Source organism: Astyanax mexicanus, chromosome 16, assembly GCF_023375975.1.
Source record: "Astyanax mexicanus isolate ESR-SI-001 chromosome 16, AstMex3_surface, whole genome shotgun sequence".
Classification (NCBI taxonomy): Eukaryota; Metazoa; Chordata; class Actinopteri; order Characiformes; family Acestrorhamphidae; genus Astyanax; species Astyanax mexicanus.
This window is the reverse complement of record NC_064423.1, coordinates 33,804,143-33,829,121: the sequence shown is the minus strand read 5'-3', so window position 1 is coordinate 33,829,121 and position 24,979 is coordinate 33,804,143. Positions and strand designations below refer to the sequence as shown.

General features: G+C 38.5%; 1 protein-coding gene across 1 annotated transcript; it reads right to left on the bottom strand.

The window, feature by feature from the left end:
- Nucleotides 1-12,332: 12,332 nt before the first annotated feature.
- On the bottom strand, nt 12,333-23,318 carry fgf4 (fibroblast growth factor 4). The gene is made up of 3 exons (XM_022670035.2): nt 22,684-23,318; nt 16,853-16,956; nt 12,333-13,796 (listed from the first exon to the last, which is right to left on the bottom strand). The coding sequence occupies exons 1-3, from the start codon at nt 22,976-22,978 to the stop codon at nt 13,620-13,622; spliced, it is 576 nt and encodes a 191-aa protein (XP_022525756.1). The 5' UTR covers nt 22,979-23,318; the 3' UTR covers nt 12,333-13,619.
- Between the last annotated feature and the right edge of the window lie 1,661 nt (nt 23,319-24,979).

The following is a 24,979-nucleotide window of genomic DNA, read 5'->3' as shown; positions in this document are numbered from 1 at the left end:
GAGCTCTCATTATTCAGCTTAACATTTGGAAGAATTGGTAAAGGACCTTTATGTGGAGAATATACAGTATATGTACAGTGTTTAAAGGACCTGTGCAGACTTAATTTCAAAAGTAGATTTTCTAAAGTGCTGTGGCCCGATGCACGTATCCTGCAAAGCAGCGTGCCTCTGAGTCAAGTTCAAGTTCCCAAGGGAAAGCTGAGCCATTTAAAGCGTCCATGCAGTGCCTGGAGATGTCATATGGAAAGTGACTGGCAGGCCTCCCCCTCCCCCCAAACCCCTGGCCAGTCAGCTTCATGATTACAGGGTAAGGGGTCCGTGTCATTTCCCCTCCGCTAATGCCCCAGCATACACCTCCAAACATGATGGAGGTGGACGGGGAATGAGTGGGGGGGTGGGTTAGGATGTTCAGTCGTTTGAAGTACCTTGTCTTTATGGGCAAACATCTGGAGTATCGCAAACAGACATCTCACAGCTGGCCCTACAAAGGGAGCGTGGGGCACAAACACTCTAAATACAGCCCTTGGGCTGCAACGCCGGAGGCATCGGTCTCAGTCTTCTCTCCATCCACAATAACATGCAAAAACACACTTCACTGCAAACGGCAGGCAGCAGCCGGACCTGCGCAGTGGACGCACGCCGGACAGCACCTTGTTATATTTGTGCACAAACAGCTCTGGAAAATAATAATAGACCACTTAAAAATTATGAGTATCCTTGATTTTGCCAAATAGAAAACCTCTGGAATATAATCAAGAGGAAGATGGATGATCACAAGCTATCAAACCAATCTAAACTGCTTGAATGTTTGCACCAGGAATGGTATTAAGTTATCCAAAAGCAGTGTGCAAGACTGGTGGAGGAGAACATGCCAAGATGCATGAAAACTGTGATTAAAAACCAGAATTGTTTCACCAAAAATTGATTTCTGATCTCTTAAAACTTCACGAGTATGAACTTGTTTTATTTGCATTATTTGAGGTCTGAAAGCTCTGCATCTTTTTTGCTATTTTAACCATTTCAAATTGTTTTCAAATAAATGCTCTAAATTACAATATTTTTATTTGGAATTTCAGATAAATTTTATCATTAGTTTATATAATAGAATAAAACAAAAATGTTAATTTTCCTTAAACATATACCTATAAATAGTAAAGTCAGAAAAACTGATTCAGAAACTGAAGTGTTCTCTTCATTTTTTCCAGAGCTGTATATAGGGGCCTGTCCTTAAAAATAAAGGCGCTACAAAAAGTTTTTATAGGATATATTCTATAGAATAGAACCATGGTTTATTCCTTGTGTTGATAAAATGAAATGTAACTTTATATATGTGAATATAAAAATGAGTAATGAGTACAATATTAAAGCTATGTTAAATCTGCACGTTGACCCACAGCTTGTTGCAGCTGGGCCTGTAGATCCTCAACACCATTAAAATGTACCAAAGCTGGTGCCCCAGCTGGTTTTATTAATGCACCATAGGCAACTAATCAAGCAACTGGACAGTTAAAAAATGTGTTGCTATCTGACAGAGACATTCCTTTGGAAACCATTGATGTGTGTGAACGAGCATTATCCTGCTGAAAAATGTTAATTGGCAAAATGTCTTTGAGTGCATTGTAGACCTGGTCAAGATTCAGACTACACCTGTAATAATTTTCATATATACCTGAGACATGTTTTAGAGCAATCTGGGTTGCTTTATTATTTGTCTATAAGTGTTGTCCTTTACTGTAACCACAAATGGTTTCTCTATGGTATTATTCAGCAATAACGCTCTATAGCACCTGCATTTATGTCATATAATGCAACAGGTTAAACAACACTTGTGAATCAGTTGTGTATTGAGGATTATTCAGTGCATTAATGTGGGAACCAGCCTGTTGCATTGAGTCATGTAATGTAAATAGTTTCTGTTGTGATGCTTCATTTTGATAAGATCAATATATAGAAGTGTATTGAGAAGTGTATTGCAGTGTATTAAGGAGTGTATTGAGGAGTGTATTGAGGAACATGAATTAGCCTTGCTTAGACAATGCAATTCAAGGGTGGAGCAGGTGCTCAGTGGTGGTTGCCTGTGGCCCAGACCAGGTGTGGCAATTTGAATTCAAGCATGAGGCTAATTTGCTTCATCTGAGCCCAGCCCTTCCCCCAGTTAACTGCTAATCATCATAGTTACCATTCACTATAAAGGTTTCTATTGTGTCTGTGTGTTTAAAAAATATATATATTATTATAACAGTTATGTTTATTATACCTACAACCTCAAATCAGCAAAGTTGGAACAGGATGGAAATAAAAATAAATAAATGTATAGTGTTTCTTACATTTACTTTGATTGTGCATGGTATAAACCCAAGATCTTTCATGATTTTTTCAGTCAACTTATTTAAATGTATTAATATGCATTCTTTCCTTTATTTTTGGGCCAGAAACAAATTCAATTTAAAAGCAATTATATATATTTATATAGTAATATTCACCATTCCTTTTCACAACATTTAATAAACATTTTGTCACTGAAAACACCAGGCAATTAAATGTTTTAGGTGTTATTATGTACAGTTTTTTTCTGGTCAGCACATTTTTCATTTCACATTCTTTATTGGAGCCAGTCCAATTCCTGTACTCTCTTCTTCTACACTCATATCTTTGCAATATGTGCAGCATGGGGGTTTTGCTGAAAAAATGCATGGACTTCCCTTGAATAACTCAGTGTTCATAGAACTGGCCTGATACAACTCCATACAATGAAAAATCTTTGTTTTGGACCATACATCCCAGATGCTTTCAGGTCCAGAGAAGTTAATGCTACCTACTTGTTACCTGGTTACAATAAAGCTTTTATTTGTTATCATGTTTTTAAGTTGCATTTGTGAAAGTGCAGGGCAAAGATTTGCCAAAGTAATCCCTCGCTTGAAAATAATAAAATAAAAACGACCAAATATCTGCTCTGTCCTGCCCACTGAAGATCAGTGAAGCAAACACAGAAATGCTGTAATACTTTATTTTAAGTGTAATCTTAGTTCGATGCCTCTCATCTGCTGTTATGTCCCATTTTTATCCAGGGATCGGAAATGATCCAGAATCGGAACACTAGTCTAGTAATTGAGTCCACCCACAGGTGGAGACAGGAACCTACAACAGCCTCCATTACCGCGCTCTGCACTTATAAGCATTTTCTCTCTGAAATGAATTTAGGAAAGAGCCGGAATGATCCATAGACATTATATACTTACCACATGCTGAAAACACATTTTAATTTCTGCAGAAAAAAAAACACCAGAATGATCACACATTAATTACCACAAATACCTACAATGGAGGTGTCAGTGGTAGGACGCACATAGAATTAAATGGAGACAAAAAGACAATGAGTAATTCCAGAGAAAATTACCTTTGAGTCAGGGTTGTGGTTTCATGCTTCAATGGACTACATTTAGTTTACAACAGAGTAAATAAAATTATTTTATAAACCTCTTTAGCTTTCCTGTAGAATTATAATGAATGCATTTACACACATATTAACTTTTAAGTGGATGCCTTGCTAATAACCGTTAAGTACTGTAATGATTCATAATAGACTCTGATGTTAGGTTCAGCTCATTTTTCTATTGAAATGACAAAAGAAAGGCAAAGAATAATGTGCTTACAATAATTTGATGAGCTATTTTAATTTGTGATTTTAGTGGGATACTGTAGTTTTTTGGAATTGAAGGAAACCAATCATCTTTAAATTTTAGAATATTTAAAGCATTTAGATGTAAATATGCCTCAAAAAGTTACCAGGTCAAATTATTACAAGTACTTTTAACACTAGAGCACCTCCAATTCTAAACATTATTTTTATATAATTTATGCAAAAATGTGGAACGATCTGTGGATTTTTCCTTTGATATACAGTACTGTAACAGTGTATGGAAGTAAAGTAGGCTGTGTTGATTAACAATTCCAAGCTGTATTCATTTATATATTGATTTAGTTTGTGTGTTATGCCAAATCCTAAAATAATTGGATAATAATAATAATAATAATAATAATAATAATAATAATAATAATAATAATAATAATAATAATAATAACAATAATTGTCAAGTAATTGTCAATTGTCAGTTAACTATTGTCAGTTAACTATTAAACACCAGATCACTCTCAATCCTCAATTGTCAACTTTGGAAAAAAAATGGAAAAATCAGATGATGTCTCCACTGATGTATATCATATAACAGTGTAGCTTAAAGTTATAACTGTAGGCTATATTGATTAAAATGCCTAAACTGTATCCATGACCTCCAGTGTAGAGTTTGGCCTGAGCTTTTTTAAACTCTGTTCTCAGTAGAGAATACTAAATAACAAGGTGTGGAAAACACATAGAAAGCATTGTAGCTTTTTAGTAGTTTCGCCTCTCAGTTTCTCCTCCTCCTCCTCCACCTCCTCCTCCTCCTCCTCCTCCTCCTCCTCCTCCTCGTACCCCCATACCTCACATCTGCCTGAGCTGTTTGCCTACAGCACCAATCACCGGCCAGTCAATTACCAGCCAATCTGCTTCCTGTTAGCGAACGCATGGTTGTGAGCTGTTAGGCCGTCGGCCGGGTCTGTGAAGTCTTTGTGCCGAGGGAACTTGAAAGGCCTGTTATGAAATAAAGATAGTTTTGGGGCCAAACTGTTTAATGGAGAAGAGGCACTTGAGAGGCGGATGGATGTTTATTTGGCCGACAGACAATGAGGCTGACGCAGGTAGGTGGAGCGGGGCGGCTATTTTAAGGGGGGCCTTTACAACCCTCATACATTCCGTTTATTGGTGCAGAAAGCTGTCATTCTTTCTGGCAATGACAGAGCCCCATTTAGCTCCAGCTCGTGGCCAGGAATACTTGTGTATTAAGTGACCACACCTGTCTCACTCTGCCTGCCTTCTTTGTTGTGATGAGATGTTTATTTGAATGGCAGTCGTGCACAGTTGTGTGTATCACTGCTCACCATGTACCCACCATGTTTCCTAAAGGAACCTCTTTCAGAATAAATCTAAAGTACTACACGGAAAAAAAAAGGTTTTGAGTGTTTTAGATTTAAATAAAGAAAATATCTTATTGTGGTGCAGATTAATTACATTTTGTACCCAAATATTAATGCATAGTAGTAATTTTACCCAAATAAATAAGCAATCTGGCATGACCTCGCCCACAGCCAATATCATAGGCCACAGACATTTTGGGGCCTGGTTATGAATGTATTCTGTATGTGGGCAGTGCAATCTTTGAAACTCTTTGAAGCTCAACATTGGTCAAAAGTGACCCGGCTGAGTTTTCATTTTCTATATCTTTGCAATAAATCAATTTATCATTCAGTATTTAAGGTAAATAAAAGCTCTTTTTGTGTCACTACCCCTCTAATACACAACATGAGTCAAAAATTACCCTCATTCATTTTCTATTTTCTAACTTAATGTATAGATGACCTTTTTTATAATATAGTAAATGTGGGTCATGTCTGACCCATGTGTGTAAACCTGATGTAAAAATACAACGGCTTATTCGTAAAGTAATAAAGGAGAATAAAAATGAAGATTTGTGCTAAAGAAACCCTCAGCCATACATACATTCATATAGAAAATGAATCCTATGTGTGCATTAGAGGGGTAGTGATACAAAAAGGGCTTTTATTCAAAAAGTAGGTAAGGTACAAAGTTAATAAGGAAGGATGTAATAGAGCCCCACCCCCCACCCCACCCCCCACCCCCCCCCCCCACCCCCCCGGGCTACTATTCCCTATTTAGAGTATTTACTTGTGATTCATATTAAATTGTGCTTGCCTGGCCTTGGTGTTGTAGGGTGTAAGAGCCTGTTAACACTTATGAGTTTTCTTTTCTTTTTTTGGCTGAAAGCTAAGTTGGTAATCGTTACAATGTAAGTTGTGTAAAGGCTTTAATTCCAAATAAATAAATCTGTTTCAATTCAGTTGGCATGGTCAATATATTAAATATTAAATGTTTTTTTATTATGAAGTAATTTAATTGGTTTGGGTTACCATTATGTCTGAGTTGAATTTAATAAATTTAAGTAGTTTTTTACATGGAACTTCAGTGCATGATTAAATTGTGTTCTTTGAAAGTGTTTCATAGGAATGTGAACTGTGAGTTTGTAAAGAACAGAGTGCAATGCCATTTTCTTTACAAGGGTGCTTTTTACTCTCTTTAAAAAACAACAGCAAGGTCACGCTCCGCGTCCATCGTGTCTCTCTCTCTGATGGTTAAATACAGTTCCGGCATCCGTAGTTAAGTTTTTTTAGTGTGAACTGAATGTTTTATGCCTCTCAAGTCACTCCGAGTCCCGAGTCCGCCGTCACAGGGCTGTTGACCCTAGATCTATTTCTGTGGTCCATTTGGTGGCCAGCTCTGACATTAACATGACGGAGAGACTTCGGAGCTTTGCAGGGATTTCTACATGCTGATCTTCATAAACAGAGACAAGCTGGGGCAGCTTATAGCGACCAGTGCTGAAATTCCTCCGATCAGAGGGACAATTGAGTCGTAAATGTCACGGCAGACATGGCATCTCCCTGGCTGGCTGTTGTCTTAGCGAATGCTTTCAGAGTTGGCTGGACTTTGAAAAAAATGGGAGCAAGGTTTTAAGTAGTGTTTAAGTAGTTTTGTGCTGTTTCTATTGGCCTATTTATTATTAAATGATTCATGGCCCATGCTTTTTTTAGGAGTTGCTGAATGTAAGACAGAATGTAAGCAAGTGTATAAGCTTAAGTGTATAAGTTTTGGGCCATATCTATTGGTGCATTCATAATATAAATGTTCATATAGTGTAAAAGCCTTTTTTAAACCGCATAAAAACCAAATAAGCCCTAATAAACAACTGGACGTACCAGGTTTCAAGATGGCAGCCATGAAATATTTTGCGAAACGACATTAACAGAAGCCCCCGTGACAGCTTCTTGGAGTGTCACTTGAACCGGTGGGCAATATCCCCTCATTAGTCAACCCTCAGAAAAAAGGAAGGGCCCTCTCTGCTTTAAACAGGCTCCCCTTTCAGGGAAGCGAATGGCATGCCTGGAAGGGCAGCGGCTCTTCCCCTCCTGCACCCTCCCGCACCCTCCCAGGCGGGCCGCGAGAAGCTCGCCGTCCCGAAAGGGTGGGGTGGGGAGGGGTGAAGAGGATTCCACTCCCAGGAGTGAACGCCTGGCCTCGCAAAAGCTGCTAAAACCGCCCAATCTGTGAAGCACCAGGCCCATGCCGGCTGAAGGGCTGGAGTAAACACAAAGGCAGGACAGTGACTTGGCAGCGCTTCCCGTGCAGAAATGTCAGCCGCAAGCGCTCCCACGCATAGTCTAGCTGCACAAGTCACGGTGTCTGCTGGCATATTTTTAGGCTTGCCAACAGAAGGCGAGCCCTTTTTTTGTTTTTCTATAGTTACACTCCGAGGTATTCTTGCTGGTGTTTTATGCGGCCCAGGACTATTGATGACTGGGATGTAGGCCACGGCGTGCCGGTTGTAGATGGGATGTGGTTGGTTTGTGGGAAAAACAAGCAAGCGAGCTAAGTCCCGCTTCTCCTCCAGTCTGGTCTCTATAGAAACTTGTACATTTATGACTAAATGACCATTTCAGGATTCATACAAAGTGCTAAATATACAGTAAAGCTCAACCCTCATGCATATGCACGAATTACAGACACAACCCAGACACACACAATACAAACAATTTAAATAGAGAATGTTTGATTAGAGAAAGCAACCAGTGTAATCTCATTACCTGAATCTACACCTCAATCTAAACCTTAAAACCTAGCATAAACTTAACTCTAACCGAAACATAACCATAACCTTAACTTAACCTATACTTAACACAAGCTTTAACCTAACCCTAACCATAACCTAACCCCAACCTTAACTATAACCTTAACTTAACCTATACTTAACAAAAGCTTTAACCTAACCCTAACCATAACCTAACCCCAACCTTAACCATAACCTTAACTTAACCAGTACTTTACAAAAGCTTTAACCTAACCCTAACCATAACCTAACCCCAACCTTAACCATAACCTTCACTTAACCTATACTTTACAAAAGCTTTAACCTAACCCTAACCATAACCTAACCCCAACCTTAACCATAACCTTAACTTAACCTATACTTTACAAAAGCCTGAACCTAATGCTAACCCCAACCTTACCTATAACCTTAACCGATACTTAATGAAAGCCTTAACCTATCCCTATCCTTAACTTAACCCCAACCTTAACCATAACCTAAACCTATACTTAACCAACAATACCAACCATAACCTGAACTGTAACAAACAACCTAATCATTAACTTCTTCTTTAAACCCAACCTTAACCACAAGCTAAACTTAACGTAACCATTAACCTAACCCTAACCTCAACTTAAACCTAATCCTAACTTTACCCTTAACCATAACCTAAACTTAATATTACCATTAAACTATCCCTAACCCAAACCTCAACCTAAACTTGACTTTACCCTTAACCATAACTTAAACTTAACCTAACCCTAACTCTAACTTAAATCTAAACTTAACATAAACTAAGCTAACCTAACCCTAACTGTTACCAATGCCTTACTCTAAACTTTAACTGCAAACAAAAAGTAACCTTGACCTAACCTAACCATAACAATAACCATAGTAAAATGTGAAAGTCTCATAATTTTCCTGACCAATAATTATTTTTAAAGCTCTTTAACAGAGAAAAGCAGTATCATGAGTCTGGCTTCCTCTTTTATTTGTTAGGGCTAGAGTTTGGGTTGTGTATTTGCCAAAACAGTGCCACCAGTGGACTGGAGCTTCTTGTCAATCATAATATATTCAATAAACCCTAACCCTAACAAATATGTTTTGTTTTTGGGTGCAATTTATATGCGTATATATGCATAATTTATGAGACCTTGTTCTCTCCTCTGCCTTGCTGTGAAAGGGAGGTATGAAAAAGCACACGGCTCACATTTTCATTAGTTTGTTTTTTGTTCTTTTTTGTTCTTAGCTTTTATTAACTTCCACTTAAGTTAGGGTAATCGTCATGTGCACAGCACATACATCATCATCACAATGTTTAACAGGACCTGTATAAAACTACAGACAATATTTGGTAAATGTCAACAAGATTCAGAGCGCACCACCACAGGACTCCGGACGGCCAGGTCTGGCCTGAGCTGCTGAGATAACCGGCGTGGGGTAGATGGGAGCGACGAGTGTAAAGGAATTGACAGAAACAGCATGGACAGTTTATTATTTTCCAGACTCTTCACGGTTGGTAGTACAACTCCTATAAAAGGCTAAAATGCACAGAGACTCTTTAGCTACCGTAGGATACGGGTACGGTGTTGGGTACAGTGGCAGATTGGATGCAATGATGGATTCGTGTTTTCTTTAATCTCTCCATCGTCAGACCTCAGGGTCACGCTTGTTGATTCTGCAGGTTTTGGTTAAGCAAATCCAGTCCAGTGATCCTTGTCGGTTCAACGTTGTGATGTGGGTCAGAGAAGCCATTTGCCTTCAGTGATCGTCCAGCCAGTTGTAAACAATATACACAGGGATGCAAAACAGCAAAGGGAGGAAGGGGCAATGAGATCAGCTCAGGTGAATCTGAACTGCACTCCTAAGAATAGAGGTGCTTCAAATGAACCTTGGAGTGATGCAACTTTAAAAGAACCACTATAGACTCCATAAAGATAAATGTTTGTAATAAAGATTAGGGGTTTGCCAATATAGTACTAGATTAAATATCGGAATATATATTTTTAAATTATATTATTCATTAGCTTATACTGTAATGTAAATGTGTTTAATTTTACATACCAGTATTCTCGACTTCATAGGGAAGCAAAATAGTCAATGTATACTTAATATTATTCAATCTGAAATATATGGATTAAGGGAATTTATGCCTCTTGTGCAGACTGTAGTAATAGTTATTGGTTGGCTGAGCAACAATACATATAAGTATAAATGCTCACAATGGCATAGGCCACTTGAGCAGAATATGTCATAGACTCGGCTTTGTTTTGACACAGAAGTATAAATCATCATTTAGATGTTAAGCATGTTAATTCCGACAGTCTGGTAAAATATCAGTACTGGCAGATACTTGAAGTTGCATTATCGGTATTTGACTTGAAAAATTAGTATTGTGCCCCCCTAATAAAGATGTTTCAGTGTCAATGTGAAGAACATTTTTAAAGGTATAAGTTCTCCACACTCTCGCATCTCCATTATAAACACTTTTTTATTCTTCTTAATAGAATAAAAAGTATTTTTTATGGCATCGCTCCAAGAGTCTATTAAAGCACCTCTATACCTCTAGTGTAGTTCCATCAAAATAATGCCACATACCCAGATAGATGAAATAAACATACATTGGCAGTAACAGTGTACACATTGGTTTTGAGAAAATACAGCACAATACTGTACATCCCCTCTACATTTATTACCTTTTCCCTAGTTGTGGCTTTGGCTTTTGATGCACTGATTTCATTTCTGATAAGACCCTTTGTAAGAATTCCTAGGTTTGCTATTTTTATCCACAGAAACATGAACCCAGTTATCACTGACAATCACACCTGAAAATCCCTCCATCCCTCCATCCCATTATTCAACCATCTACCCATCCACCCAACCTTCCATCCATCGGTCTGTCCATCCACCTTCACTGCATATCATATGGCTTGACCAAATAAAAAGACATTTCTCAAACAATGTTAAATTCAGTGTTAAATTCTAAATTTTGTACCTGTAACAAACAAAAAAATACAACAACAAGGAATGCTTCGTTTGAGATCACATCTCTCAGCCCTACCTCCGGCCTCCTCCTGACCTGTGAAACCCCGAGGCTTAAAAGCAGCTTCTCGGCATTTCACGAATCACACTGTTATATTATATTTACAAAATATATAAAGGAAAAAATATAGGGTTACTGGTTGAGCGTATAGTGCAGTCTAACAGCTGTCTTCAAATATTTCCACCATGATTATCCTTTCTAAAAGTAAATCACAGGGTAAAGATAGCTCAAACGTGACAAGGCGCAACTAGGGCGCGCAGCAAGCCTGCTGCATGAGGGCAAGCAACGGAAAGACATTCGCCGTCAGCAAGACTGAGAATAGGAGACTGTCGGTCGACAACGTCATGAGGTAGAGACGACTAGAGGGGAGATATGGTCCTGGGCAAAAGTCTTGGGCCAGCCAAGAAAATCACTTGAAACTGGGAATCTTGGCAAAAAGCAAAGTGACTTTGCTTTTTTTGCTTGTGAAACACCATTATGACTGGAATTAAAATGAATAAGCTTAAATATATTGGTATTGGTAGGTTTGTCAACTGGTTTCCTGATGCCAGTGTTCTTAAACTAGTATAGAGATTGGGATTCCTATACTTTCAAAAAATGAATGTGCTCCAAATGTTTTTTTTTTTTTTTTAGCAAATTACCACTTTTGGTTCTTTAAAGATGTTTGTAACATATGTATTTTTAAGCCATTTCTTTACATGATATGACACATTACATAACTCTGTTACAAACAATCTTTTTGAACCAAAACTGGGTCTCCTATAGCATTGCGCAAAAAAAACCTTCAATAACCCAGATGCTCCACCAAGATTTAGTCTGGAGCCCAAGTCATCAAGTCTGGACCTTTGATCCAGTTGCCCTACCAAGGATTACAAAGTATAGGAAGGGAGACTGGACACAAGGCCCAGATTTGATGAAGGATTGCCTAACTTAGCTTAATGGAGCATACATTATCTTTGGTATCTTTGGAAATTGATTTCATACTGTCTTACTTTACAATTACAGATCCATTAAAAATATACCCAATTCCATTCAAAACCCCTACAATAAAATTCCAAATTATTATGCTACCTTAAAATTCCAGTTGTATTCCAATATGCTAGTCAATTAAAAGAAATCTAGCATAAAATAAAAAATGTTGCCCAATTTTAATCTAAAACCTTACTGTAAAATTCCAAAAATACTTATTATAATGTTAAAAAGCCCTATTGGTCAGATAAATAGCTTTTCATATCATTTTCTTCGATGGTCCAAGACTTTTCATAGAACTGCATATCTCCTTTGAACTTTGAATTGATATCAGCTTAAAAATAAAAAAAATAAAAAGTGGCAATAGTCTAAAGTAAAGTAAATTCCATACGTTCCTATACTTGACTGGCCCTTTCTTCCCTTAGCTACACACACGAATACTGATGTCTGACATGCAAATTCTCCCCCGAAACAGCTCTAGGGGCTTCTGTACCAAAAGAGACGATCAACACGAATTCTATCACTCTGTAGGATACCTGTTCATAAAGAGGCTCAGACAAGCAATACAATATGACCACATACTTGTTTTAGCTCTATTGAGCATACGGGAGCATACTGTAGCTCTATAATTACAGAGCAGAGCAGCTATTATTGATTAGCATGGTGGTGGTGTATGAGTTGTTAGTGTGTGTTGTGCTGGTATAAGTGTACAGATACAGCAGTGCTGCTGGAGTTCTTAAACACTGTGTTCACTCATTGTCTATCACTCTATTAGACACTCCTACCTTCAGCTGCTCCATTTCTTAGCTGTGCAGTGACTGCACAGTTTGTTTTCATTTTTTAATCTTTCACAGGACACTGTTAATTGACTATTAGTTAATAGACTGTCAGTCCTGCAGCGACACTGAGGTGTTTAAAAACTCCAGCAACACTGCTGTATCTGATCCACTCGTGCTAGCAAACACTACTAACACACCCCACCTGTAGGGGATCATGGCCATTGAAGAATTATGATTACAGAAGAATAATAGAACATGCAGAGAAACAGATACGTTATGCTCCTGTATGCGTGGTGGATCTGAAAAACTAAAAATGAGCATAAAATCAGGTAGGTGGTCATAATGTTATGCTTGATCTCTGTATGAGCATGTAGGGACAGCATGTCTTCATGCCTGTACGCATGTTTCCCCACTCTACACTCGAACAATGCCGAGAGGATGCCCTTCCTCTATGCGGAGCCTTACAGGTCTGACAAAGATCGACTACAGATAAGTTCAGAGTTCAGCTCCCCGCACCCCGCCCCCCTCATCCACCCACCCAGAAGAGCTAAAAACAGATTGGAGGGGTAGAACTTCACGGAGAGTAAAGCGATACTGCTTCAGTCGGAGCCCAGCGGCGCACAAAGGCGGAGGCCGGCGCGCTACACAATCGCTCCAGTGCGCAACACCATTGGGGTCGGTTCAGTTTCACGAGTTACAGACTTCGACTAAGACTTACAATTTCATTTCCCAGGAATGGAGGGAAAAAAACGCTTATTCTAGAACAACAGAAACAGTGCAAAAACAAACAAACAAATAAACAAAGAAAGAAAAAAACATCTTGTACATTGTAGGAATTTCACGTATGAAACACTTGGTAGCAGCAGGAAGGATAAATAAACGAAATGACAAAAAATAAATTAAACGTGTTCTTCACACTAAAAAGAGGCAGTTTTTACAGGAAATACAAAAACGAACAGTTATAAATAGTCTGATATACACATACGAGAATACGATACACTTAACCTCATGTGTAAGCTCTGTAGAAAGTGCATCGTCCTGGGCTTCTCTGCTGGGCCTGTCCGTGCTCCTTCAGATTCTCGGCAAGAAATGCGTGACCGTCATGGCCGTCGACACCCGGTTTCCTTTTTTCGTGCGCCCAGTCTTGCTCAGTCCAATGTACATGCCTGGGTATGCCACCGATTCGTAGGCATTGTAGTTGTTCGCCAGGAGCTTTTCTCTGAACTTGCATTCATTGGTGAACTGCACCTGAGGAGGAGAGAGAATTAGGGGATGTTAGAATTCTGTCATAATTCAGAATCATTGTTAGGCCTGTCACAATAATTACTGAATACTGAGACAGATTACTGATAAGAATAAATAAGTGTGTCAATGTTGTTTAAAATAATGGTTTTACTGTATTTCTGTTTCACTTATTCAGAATAGTTAAACATATTGGGACAGTTCCTAAACTACACAGCATTTTGAATGGGGATTTACTATTTAAAGAAAACATTAGTCTCAGACTAGGCTTAGTCTCTGTCTGGGAAATTGACCTTTCATATTTCATATTCTTTTAATGACTGAATATTCTTACAAAAATGAATTCCTGTTTAAAAGAGATATGTGTTTTTTATTAACTTGTATAATAATTGTATCAGTGGCATAAATAGTCTTAAAATGACAATGATATAGTAATATATATTAATTATTTCTGGGACAGTATATCGTCCAAATAATTGGTTATTGTGACAGCCCTAATTATTTTAGTGCAACCCAAGCTAAGGTGCCTTCTGTATTTTTGAAGACTCTTTATATTGTGTAAAATGTACAGTGTGTTCTTTGGGTCTTTAGAAATGTCCTGACAAATTATCAAAGGACAAATGGTAGTAATGCATTTTTTGTGGAGGTCTTTTAAAACACACTCTTCCACTGTATGGCACCTACACTACTCTCTCTATTATTAACTCTATTAAACTCTACACGCTTTTTGGTTGATGGCACCTGGTTGTTTTTTCACTACCACAGCCCCCCACCAAAGGATAGCCAGTAACATTGCACAAAACAAAAACCTTTAGAGTTACAACACTGAAACAATGAAGACTTCTAAAGCGATTGTATTCCAGATTCTCAGTTTGTGACATTTGTGTCATGCAGAGTGACTATTATCTCTGGCCAATCAGCAATCTGCAGAGTTTACACATCATATTTAATTCCTACTCAGCTCATTGGAACCACAAGCAAGCAGGTTCCAGATACCAAGTACCAACTTTACCTAATGAAGAAGCCAAAAATCTGAGGTAGAGTTTAGCCATGACAAGCACTGTAGGTACCATGCAGTGGCAAAGCGACATATGACTCTTATGTAAGGGTGCTATTACAAGCACGAGGAATGAATGTATATGAAACCCCTGCTGGACCTTCTGGGGGTCCCCTAGGACCGTTTGAGGACCACTGCATTAAGTAGACAGTAGAAGTTTTTCTAGTCTCTGGAAAGATATAATATTTACAGGAAAAACTAGTAGTCTAGTCATTAGTTGATATTAAAGACCAGAGCTTTGAATTACAGACCAGTCTACTCTACTGGGCTCATTTACATACAAATGTCACGGGCAGAGTTCACAACCTATTGGCACCTATGCCAAAACTCCCATGAATATCAGGTGGGAATATGCTGTTCTTTGGGTTTGAGGTGATTTGGGGGTGACTAGAACTATTAAGACTAAAAGTAACACCAGTATACAGAAACTCTCTTAGATTCTACTGATGGGTTCAGGTTGATTTCATCATTCTTGTAATTGTAGTCTTACATAAGAGCTTCATAGTACAATCCTATAACAAGGTGCCACAAATTGGGGACGATTCCCAGAGACCCCTATATGGTTAAAATTTTTGCTGTTGTTCCACATTAGTACAGATGGACCAACAGTAAATAGGGACCTTCTTGAGGTCTAAAAAGGTGTGGTTTCAGAACCACTGCTTTCTATGTCATTGTTCCAGATTGCTCTTTTGGTATCTTTGTGTTTTACAAATATAATACAGATTGAATAAGACCTAAAGTTAATAATTGAATATATATATATATATATATATATATATATATATATATATATATATATATATATATATATATATATATATATATATCAATATTTCACATTAATCAGGTGGGTTAAAGATGCCAAACAGCCCTCTGAGTCTCTAACTTTCTCCAACTTTTATTTCTAATTGCAACTCAGGGAATTAGCTAAAATGTGGAGCATCTTGAGGTCCCAAAGTATAATTCACTGTTCTGAAGAACCACTGTTTTAAAGGTTCTTCAAGAAACTATTGGTACTTTTCTATGACACTGCTCCAAGCTTCTCTTTTGCTATCTTTGTTTTAAGAGTATAGCAATTGGCTGGATAACCATTTGTTTTTACTACTATTCTAACCTATAAATATGATCATAACTGAACAATAAGTCTAGAGGTCTAAGATGATTTGGGATTATTAGAATATAGGTAAGATCAGAATGTCCCTGTTCTGTTCTTGGAGTCCTACTATACTACAGGTGTATCTGGTGAAGAACAGCCCCCAGAAACCCCCCTTACAAAATTATGCAAGCAAAGCTTGTAACACAGAGATAGAGCTAAACGTCCAGAGGTCTGAGGTGGTTTGAGATGACTCAACCTTGTGGGACTAGGAGTTAGTCCAATATTTTTTCAGTCCTGCTCCTGGACTCCACCCAGAGATGGTGCTAAAATGTGGACCATTTTGAGATCATAAAGGAGTGATTTGAACCATTATTTAAGAGTTTCTCCAGGGAAATAATAGTGGCTAATTTATGAGATTGCTCCAAATTGCTCTTTCTGTATCTTTGTTGTCAAGAGTATAATAACTGGATGAATAAACAATAAGATTAACAACTGAACAAAACTATGTGAATTTTGAGATTGAAGTTAAACCAGTAAGGCCACTGGAGAAACAGGGCTACTCCAAAAGCACACACTCTTACACACACAGATACAGTGTGGGTGGTCCCTTTTGGCCAGTTCATCTTTACCCTGGGAAGGACAGTAGGTGCATGTGTTGGCTGGCAATGCTAAGAATGGAATGCACAGAGTGAGTGATGTAGTGCGCCACCGTCCCTGGCTTCATCCGGCCCACAGTGAAAACACGATGAGGCACAAGCAAGCTCAACAATGCGCCAAGGAGAGGGTGGGGGGGTGTGGACTAGGGGGCTGTAGAGGGGTTTACAACTCTAGCACAGGGCGATATGTCATCAGGCACTGATAAGAAAATCTCCAGGCGGAAACCTGCTGTAAATCAGCTCGTGCACTCACCGATCCGTAGAGCTTCCCCTTGCTGTTCATGGCCACGAATAGCTCGCTCCGGACGCCGAACAGTGTCACAACTCCCCGCTCCACCGGAGATATCTCCAGAAGACCTGCAACCAACAACAAAGAATACAGATGACCTTGCTCCGCTCATACCCATCAGGCGACGGCTCAGGATGAGTGTATTTGTAAAGGTCTGCGAGTGTTTACATTTAGATTTCTCCAGCAGTCTAGAGGGAAATGACACCTTCCGGCCACGAAGCATTTCGCAAACACATAAATTGCACCCAATACAGAGAAATTCCCACAACTGTATCATATCTACAGCTATTGAGTAATTATCAGAATACTATTTTGGGCCTCAAAATGATCAAAAATAGACTTTTATCATTTAAAATCATATTTATAAGACTTCAAACTGCACAGAAATCACATTTTTTTCAGCTTATTCACTGTGTATTTTCACTTGCATGCATGCATCCATCCTGGCATGGTAAACTGCACAACATGATGGAGAATTTTAGCAATAATTTGCTTTTAGTAAAAACATGGTTCACCCAGAGTTGCAAACTTTTTACATTGTTCTAGGTGACTGTTCCTCTTTTGTTTCAAAGACACATTTCTAAGGTTCCTCAAACTACCTTATGAGTTTCCTCCACAATTTTAATTCAAATTAAATAACCTCTAGGATAACTAAAGGATCTTATATTTTTAACAGTGTTCATAGAACTGTTGACTCTACAACAGGCTTTTTCTTGTATTACCGTAACTATTTAAGCAGCAAAAACTCAAGATGCCAAAAAGGGTTTTACTTTATGGAAGACCTTCTTTTGGTTCCTGGAATTTTCTTTAGAGATGTTTAATGTGTTAAAAATCTCTTCATAATGTAGTTCCAGGAATAACCCATAATTTGGTTAATTATTTTAAGATTCTCCAAAATGTAAAGAGAGTATTCATACTCACAACTTACATACTTAAGGAAACCGAAAGTGGTTATTTCGTGGCATCATTCAAAAAACACTTGGTGGCAATTTTTTTAAAAGATTGCACAAAACATACACATTAAATTTACAGGTCTTTTCCAAAATTTCCTGACAACTTTTGACAACTTTCCCTTTAATAGAGCTGTACTGCGTCCCCCAGATGATGCCTGCTCCCCTTTATAGAGACGCAGTGCTCTTACTGCGTACCTAATGAAAACGTATGTAATGTATCTCCCTACAGTTTTATGTCATGTCTTTAAATAGTCCAAGAGGACACAAAACAAGTCTTGGGCGCGTATTGATACTGCGTCCAAAAGTCCCTAAGCGTCCTGTTCCTTGACTGCTGGGCTGAATTCAAAAGCGGAACAGTATATATAAATACATTAAGATTTAATTTAATAAATAAACACGAATGCTCTCGCCATCTGCTCCCATGCACCTTTTTATCCACACCGGCTATTAATTAGACGCACAAGGCCAAGGGGGTTAATGTGCCATAACAGATGGGCTTATCTCTAGCCCTAACTTTGGGGCCAGCTTTAGATATTGGCCCGGTTACGACCCGTCTCACATTACACAGACATGTACAAGTTGGTGAGTGAGGGGTGGGCAGGGAAAGCACCAGTAAGTTCTCTTTAGGAAGCCCAGATGTTGGCATGACAATCATAAACATCTCCTCACATATAGAACGATACTACAAGAGATAAATACTATCACCGGTATCACATGATTGGACTTATTATTGGAATTTTGCTGTTCTTTTAGCACTCTAATCCAGTATTGCCTTCCAGAACAATCATCAGAATTGAATTAACACCTACAGTGTTTTATGAGAACAGCTGGACATGATTATACAGTACAAGTCAAAAGTTTGGACACACCTTCTCTTTTTCAATGCGTTTTCTTTATTTTCATGACTATTTACATTGTAGATTGTCACTAAAGGCATAAAAATTATGAATGAACACATGTGGAGTTCTATGTACTTAACAAAAAAATGAGCTGACCTCCACAGTCACCGGACCTGAACCCAATCCAGATGGTTTGGGGTGAGCTGGACCGCAGAGTGAAGGCAAAGGGGCAACAAGTGCTAATAAACACCTCTGGGAACTCCTTCCTTCAAGACTGTTGGAAAACCATTTCTGGTGACCACCTCTTGAAGCTCATTGAGAGAATGTCAAGAGTGTGCAAAGCAGTAATCAGAGCAAAGGGTGGCTATTTTGAAGAAATTAGAATATAAAAATATATTATTTATTTATTTCACCTTTTTTTGTTAAGAACATAAAACCCCACATGTGTTCATTCATAGTTCTGATGCCTTCAGTGAGAATCTACAATGTAAATAGTCATGAAAATAAATAAAGCGCATTAAAAAAGAGAAGGTGTGTCCAAACTTTTGGCCTGTACTGTACACTCCATGCCTGAATTTAAGAGTGAGGAGTGATTAGGTATAGTACTGAACCTTAAACAGAAATATAATTGCTATCAACATTGATTTCAATAGTCGTAGAGTGATTTCTACACTATAAGGTGACAATGTGTAGATCATCACATTTGTTTTTGACCAGGTTTATGACCAAGGCTATGCTTTTTTCACTTGTACTCTTAAAAAAGGACTTAGGTCTTATTCAAGGAACACCTGACAGCTCTATTAGAAGTACCGTTTGATTTACTGTGGTATTGTGGGGTAATCTGAGATGCTAGTGCTATGTCATTCTACTGCTTGCACGCAATTGCTCAAGTTGGTGGACAGTGGAGCGAATAGATGCCAGAGATGCCAGAGTTCCAGAGTGCCCTCGTGTCTATGTTACCTTCTGGCTCTCTACTTTTATTTAGGCTGTTCTACTGTCATTGGCCACACTCTGATATTCTGTTCATAGTTTCTGTAATCTATACTGTAAATCCAACCAGAACTAATTTTATCACTGGACTTTTCCCAAGTTAATGACTGCTCACCTTTCTGGCCTAATACTGAAGGAAGTTTAACCATCAGGCTCATCAGGCTCCCTACCACAAACCAACCACCCGCCTTTTAGACACTGCCACTTGCCTCAGACTAGTTGCCCACCCTCCATGACCAACAATTGATATATTGTTACTATTATAACTAGCTAATTGTTTTCCCTTGCCACTGTCCCCTTATTTTGCTTACTGAGGATTGTATATTATCTGTTTTGATGATATTTTTGTCTTATTGACAGATTTCTGTAGAAGGGTGTTTAAAAAAAGCACCAAATATGCTATTTTTCAATACTCTTTACTTTATTAACAATTCATAGACTTATAATCATTGGTGCTAGATAGATCTGTTTACTTTTCAATATGCCTTTTCTTGTATAGTTGGTTTTACCACGGCTGTATGCAGAATCTTAAAAATAAAGCTACTTCAATTTGTTTTTAAATATACACATAATCACTTCTTTCTTTCTGATACATAATAATATATGTATTATATATATATTAATATATAAGAAGGATGGATCTCATTGGAACCATTGGAAATACTGAAGAAGCCTTGAAATCGCATTTTTTCATTGAAAAAGTCCTCAAAGCTATACAATACATGTAAACTGATGTAAGGATCATTTCACAGCTTTCACAGACCTTTACAACAAGCATAAGGAATCAAATGGGTTTATATGTTGCATCACTCAGTGAACTATTTGAAGCACCATTACTGAAGAACCCTTGAAGTGTAGAACACCATACACTGCAGGCATATTTAAACTCATGATATGACATACAGGTCTCTCTGTTCTATGAAATGATATCACATAAATATACATCACCACTGTTTTTTGTTAGAACTCAATCAGTAACTGTATAAGCTGAACATAACTCAAATCAACTGAAGTAAAGTTTTTATTCTACAATAGACAACAAAAGCCATATGAATCATTTTTTTAAATCTGTGTTTAAGCATTACCTGTAATGAATGACCCTTCAAATACCCTTTTCTGAAATACCTCTTACAATTAAGGTACTTTAAATGATTCGTACATGATTGGTTCCATGAAAGTACAACTTCCATTCTGTTTCCATAACAAACCTGCCTGTTGTTAAAACCTGATGAGTGTGTAAGTAGAACAGATCTTAAACACATTAAAGTAACTTCAAAACCTAAGATGTCTTTAACCATAAAACAGCCTTTTTCATTTAAGCAGCAAGGAACAATAAGAAAACGCAAATGTGGATTGTGACCATAGTTGCATAATTGCTACAGTATGCAGCAATGTACTGTATAAAAAGCAATTCAAATGGTTATTTAAATGATGCCATAGAGGAACCACTTTTGATTAGATAAAAAAAACAAGAAGTATATAACAGTTTAAAGAACCTTGTAGATGTTCACAAATACTTATTGCAAAGTTTTTTATGGAACTATATCATCAATAAAAGAACCTGTTGAAGTAGCTTGATGTTTTTAAGATAGGATAGCACCATTACCTTTACTCAAGAGCCCTTGTCCAGAAACTTATACATTTAAGGTCTTACCTACAGAGGTATGACTCACTGGTCTCAGTTTTCAATAAAATGAGGTAGATTAAAACCCACTGATCTAACACATTAAATCACCTTCAGAACCTAAACCTACTGCCTGTATTAATCAATATACCCCACTGGATATACGCCATCTTCATTAAGATTGACAAAGAGCCCTATCCCTCACTGGACAACCTTTACATTGTCAGAAAAATGGTACTTAATAGGTACATTTTTGCTCACCATGGTACAAACACAAAATGCATAATGTGCCTTCAAACATAGACCATTATCTTTCAGGTCAAACTGTGACAACTCAAAACTTAAAATGAACTCTTGGACCCTCATATTGTAAATGATTTGGTATCCATTTGGTTTACGTATCTTGTGGCATCCCACTGGGCTCTATTTTAAGGCCAGTAATGCAGTGGATCTTAAATTGTGGTAGGGGTGGTACAGTAGATGACCTCAGAAAAAAAATTGCTTGCTTTAAAATATTAAGGACTGAAATATATAAGGTTTCCACTGGTAAATTTCCTAACATTACATTTGTTCGTGTTTAGTTCGTTAGAACCTGTATGTAAGCTACACTTTAGGCCTTTACTCTCTGAATGACAGTTTTATAATAATAAACATCAGTTCTATTGGTCTTAGAGTAAAACCCTGTGAAACACCACAAGACCTGCTCTATTAACCAAGTCACCAACAGTTTTTTGTATTATGATTGATTGCTAAATAAGGTAGTAAACAGTGTAGGTAGGTAGAAATAGTGTGTTAACCAGGAAAATAACCAAACATCTTAGCATACTTATTTATAGACAATTTGTTATTTAAGAACAATTTGTAAAAGATATCACTTGTGTACATATACATTTATTATGTGTATAAGCATGTGTGTGGTATATGTGTTCCTCTAAAATGGCTTGTTGTGGCTTGTTACTTGGAAGTTTTAGCTTAGTCATTGATTGCATGTGGTCTAAAAGTCTGAGAACCTCTAAAGGTACTGCAGACATACCATGGCAGTGACAGAGAGTTTTATATCAAGGGTTAGCCAGACTCAGGTGTTTAAGGTTTAAGGTATCTTGGTGCATCCCACAGGGCTCTATTTTAGGGCCAGTGGTATTGATGTTAATTATAACACTAATGCAGTTTTCACAGTAAAATCCCAAAGTGTACCATCGCAATGACTATTTTGAATTAGAATTTTCTACCACTTTTCTAAGAGTTGTATATCAAGGGTTAGACAGACAGGTGCTCAAGCCTAAGCTAAACAAGGGGTTATCACAGTTTAGTCCAAAACCAGGCTAAACCCCCCAAATCCCCCGCCTGTAAAGGATCGCACAGTGGATGCTCATTAATGGTCGTACTTACTGTATCTGTTCTCGTTGTGCACGCCGGTGATGGTGCCGTCCGGCAGCACCTGCAGGTGGAAGCCGATCCCCACATTGCAGTATAGGCGGCGCAGACGCTTGATACCGGTCAGGTAGTCGCTGTCCCGGGCCGTCTCGCGCTTCTCTCCGCCCGGCACGCGCGCCACCGAGCGCGAGTAGAGCGTCTCCCAGCGCCGCTGCGCGTTCACGAGCGGGGCACCGCGCGCCCAGCCCGCCGTCAGCCCGAGCAGCAGCAGCAGCAGCACGGGGAGCGGCGGCGCCGCGCGCGCACTCATGCTGTCGGGCACGGGGAGCGCGCGCGACCGAGGCGGGTATGTCGGAGCCGTGCTATAGCACACGCGCGGGACGTCCTCTTTCTGTATTTATTTTGGCATCAATCTCCGCGTGCCCGTTCACCTCCTCTTCTCCCACCTCCTCCTCCGCGCGCGCGTCTTCTCCTAGACCAACACTGTCCAAAGACTTTTGGGAAAAACTAGTGTCCGGTTGCTTGTGAATGAATATGCGTGCGTGCGTTCGCTCGTGCTCGTATGTGTGTATGTATGTATGTATGTGTATGCGTGTGTCTCTATTCGTGCGCGCGTGCCTCCAAAGTCGAGTCCAAGTTCGGCGAAGTCGCTCAGCGCGCTCTGCTCGGCCATGCGCGCGCTATTTATATGCGCCCACGGAGTTACATCACGCGCCGCGCGCGGCATGGATGGGGCCACGCGCTGGAGACTGGACGGGGCCTGTGTGTGTGTGTGTGTGTGTGTGTGTGTGTGTGCGTGTGTATTTAAGGCTTTGTGGGGACCTTCGTCCCCATGCTGTCCCCATGGTGTAAGACATGGACACATTTTGACATCACGACTTTACAACCCCCTGCTCACTTTTATTCTCACTTTTTATACTGCAAAAGATAATGAGTAGCAGATCATTATGCAATCAAAAAATGTTTTAAATAATTTAATTTACTTCACATAACTGGATTGGGCATTTTAAACATAAAAATATGTAAAAACTGCACAACTACATTTGGCCAGTACAACTCTGAAAGACAGAATGTAACTAAGGGTGTTTTCACACCTAACAGTCAAGACAGGAGTCCAGGGTTTGTATGTTTGTTACAATGTATATTGAACATATACTGTTCAATATACATTGTAACATGAACGTATATTGGTTCTACATCATGTCATTATCAGAAACATGGACAGAGTGTCCTTGTACTTTATATTAATTTATTTTATATTAATCTCTTAGAATGTTAGTTATGAGTTCTGTGAGTTGCTTTGCCAGGTGTTGTGCTGAATTCTAGCTCTCTGTCAGAATCCAACTTCCCTTCATGTTCACACACCCCACTGCAGAAGAATAAGTGTAAAGGATTTTCCTAAGATTCCATTTATTTCTGTTTATAAATAAGGTTAATCTACTGTTACAGTAAATAAATTAATTTCCAGTCTAAGCATTTATGTCCATAAGGTTATGTTATGATGCACCTGCACACCAAGGGGAGTCAGATTTTGGCACAACACGCCAGGTTTGTTTAAAGACTGCCCTAACTTTATGTAATATGTCTAAAACTCTGAACCATCTAGATAAGTCTTTTCATATTGCAGACAGCCTGGACCATGGTTCACCTCTTTTGGTCAGACCAAACTCTGGTACTTTGGTCCAGATCGTGATTCACAGCCTCTTTCACATCTGCTACTTTGGTTTGGGCCAAATTGAAAGTCTGAAAGTCCTGACCAAACAATGTAGGTGTGAAAGCACCCTTAAAAATATTAGGCTCTCTGAACGTGTATATTTATTGTCCACAGATAAACAGCAGTAGATTTAATTATTAAATATATTTAGTAGTCTTTACATACCTTACATTTTAACAATCATCATCTTTACAAAGGTTGACACCATAATTCTGTATCAGTGCATGATTGGTCTTTGTACCATCCAGCCAACAGCCGCACTCAGCAGTAAATAAAGTTGTAACTTGCTCTTACAGCCTACAACATGTGAAAAATGAAATTAGTATTGGCCATGGCCTTTCCAGATCATATCATACTCACAGATGTTTTAATGAAAATCAATTACGTTGTAGCTACTATAAAATATATGAATATAGAGAAAAGCTCATTTATTTTAGTTGAAAAACGATGTATTCATGTTTAAATGCAACACATATTTACTCTGTCACAACAGTGTACTTTCTTTATTTAAAACCAACAGCCGCTCAAAAACATTTTAGTGTTGTGGTCTATGAAAACAGCCCATAAACACAGTAATACAGGCGTGTGCATGCAAGA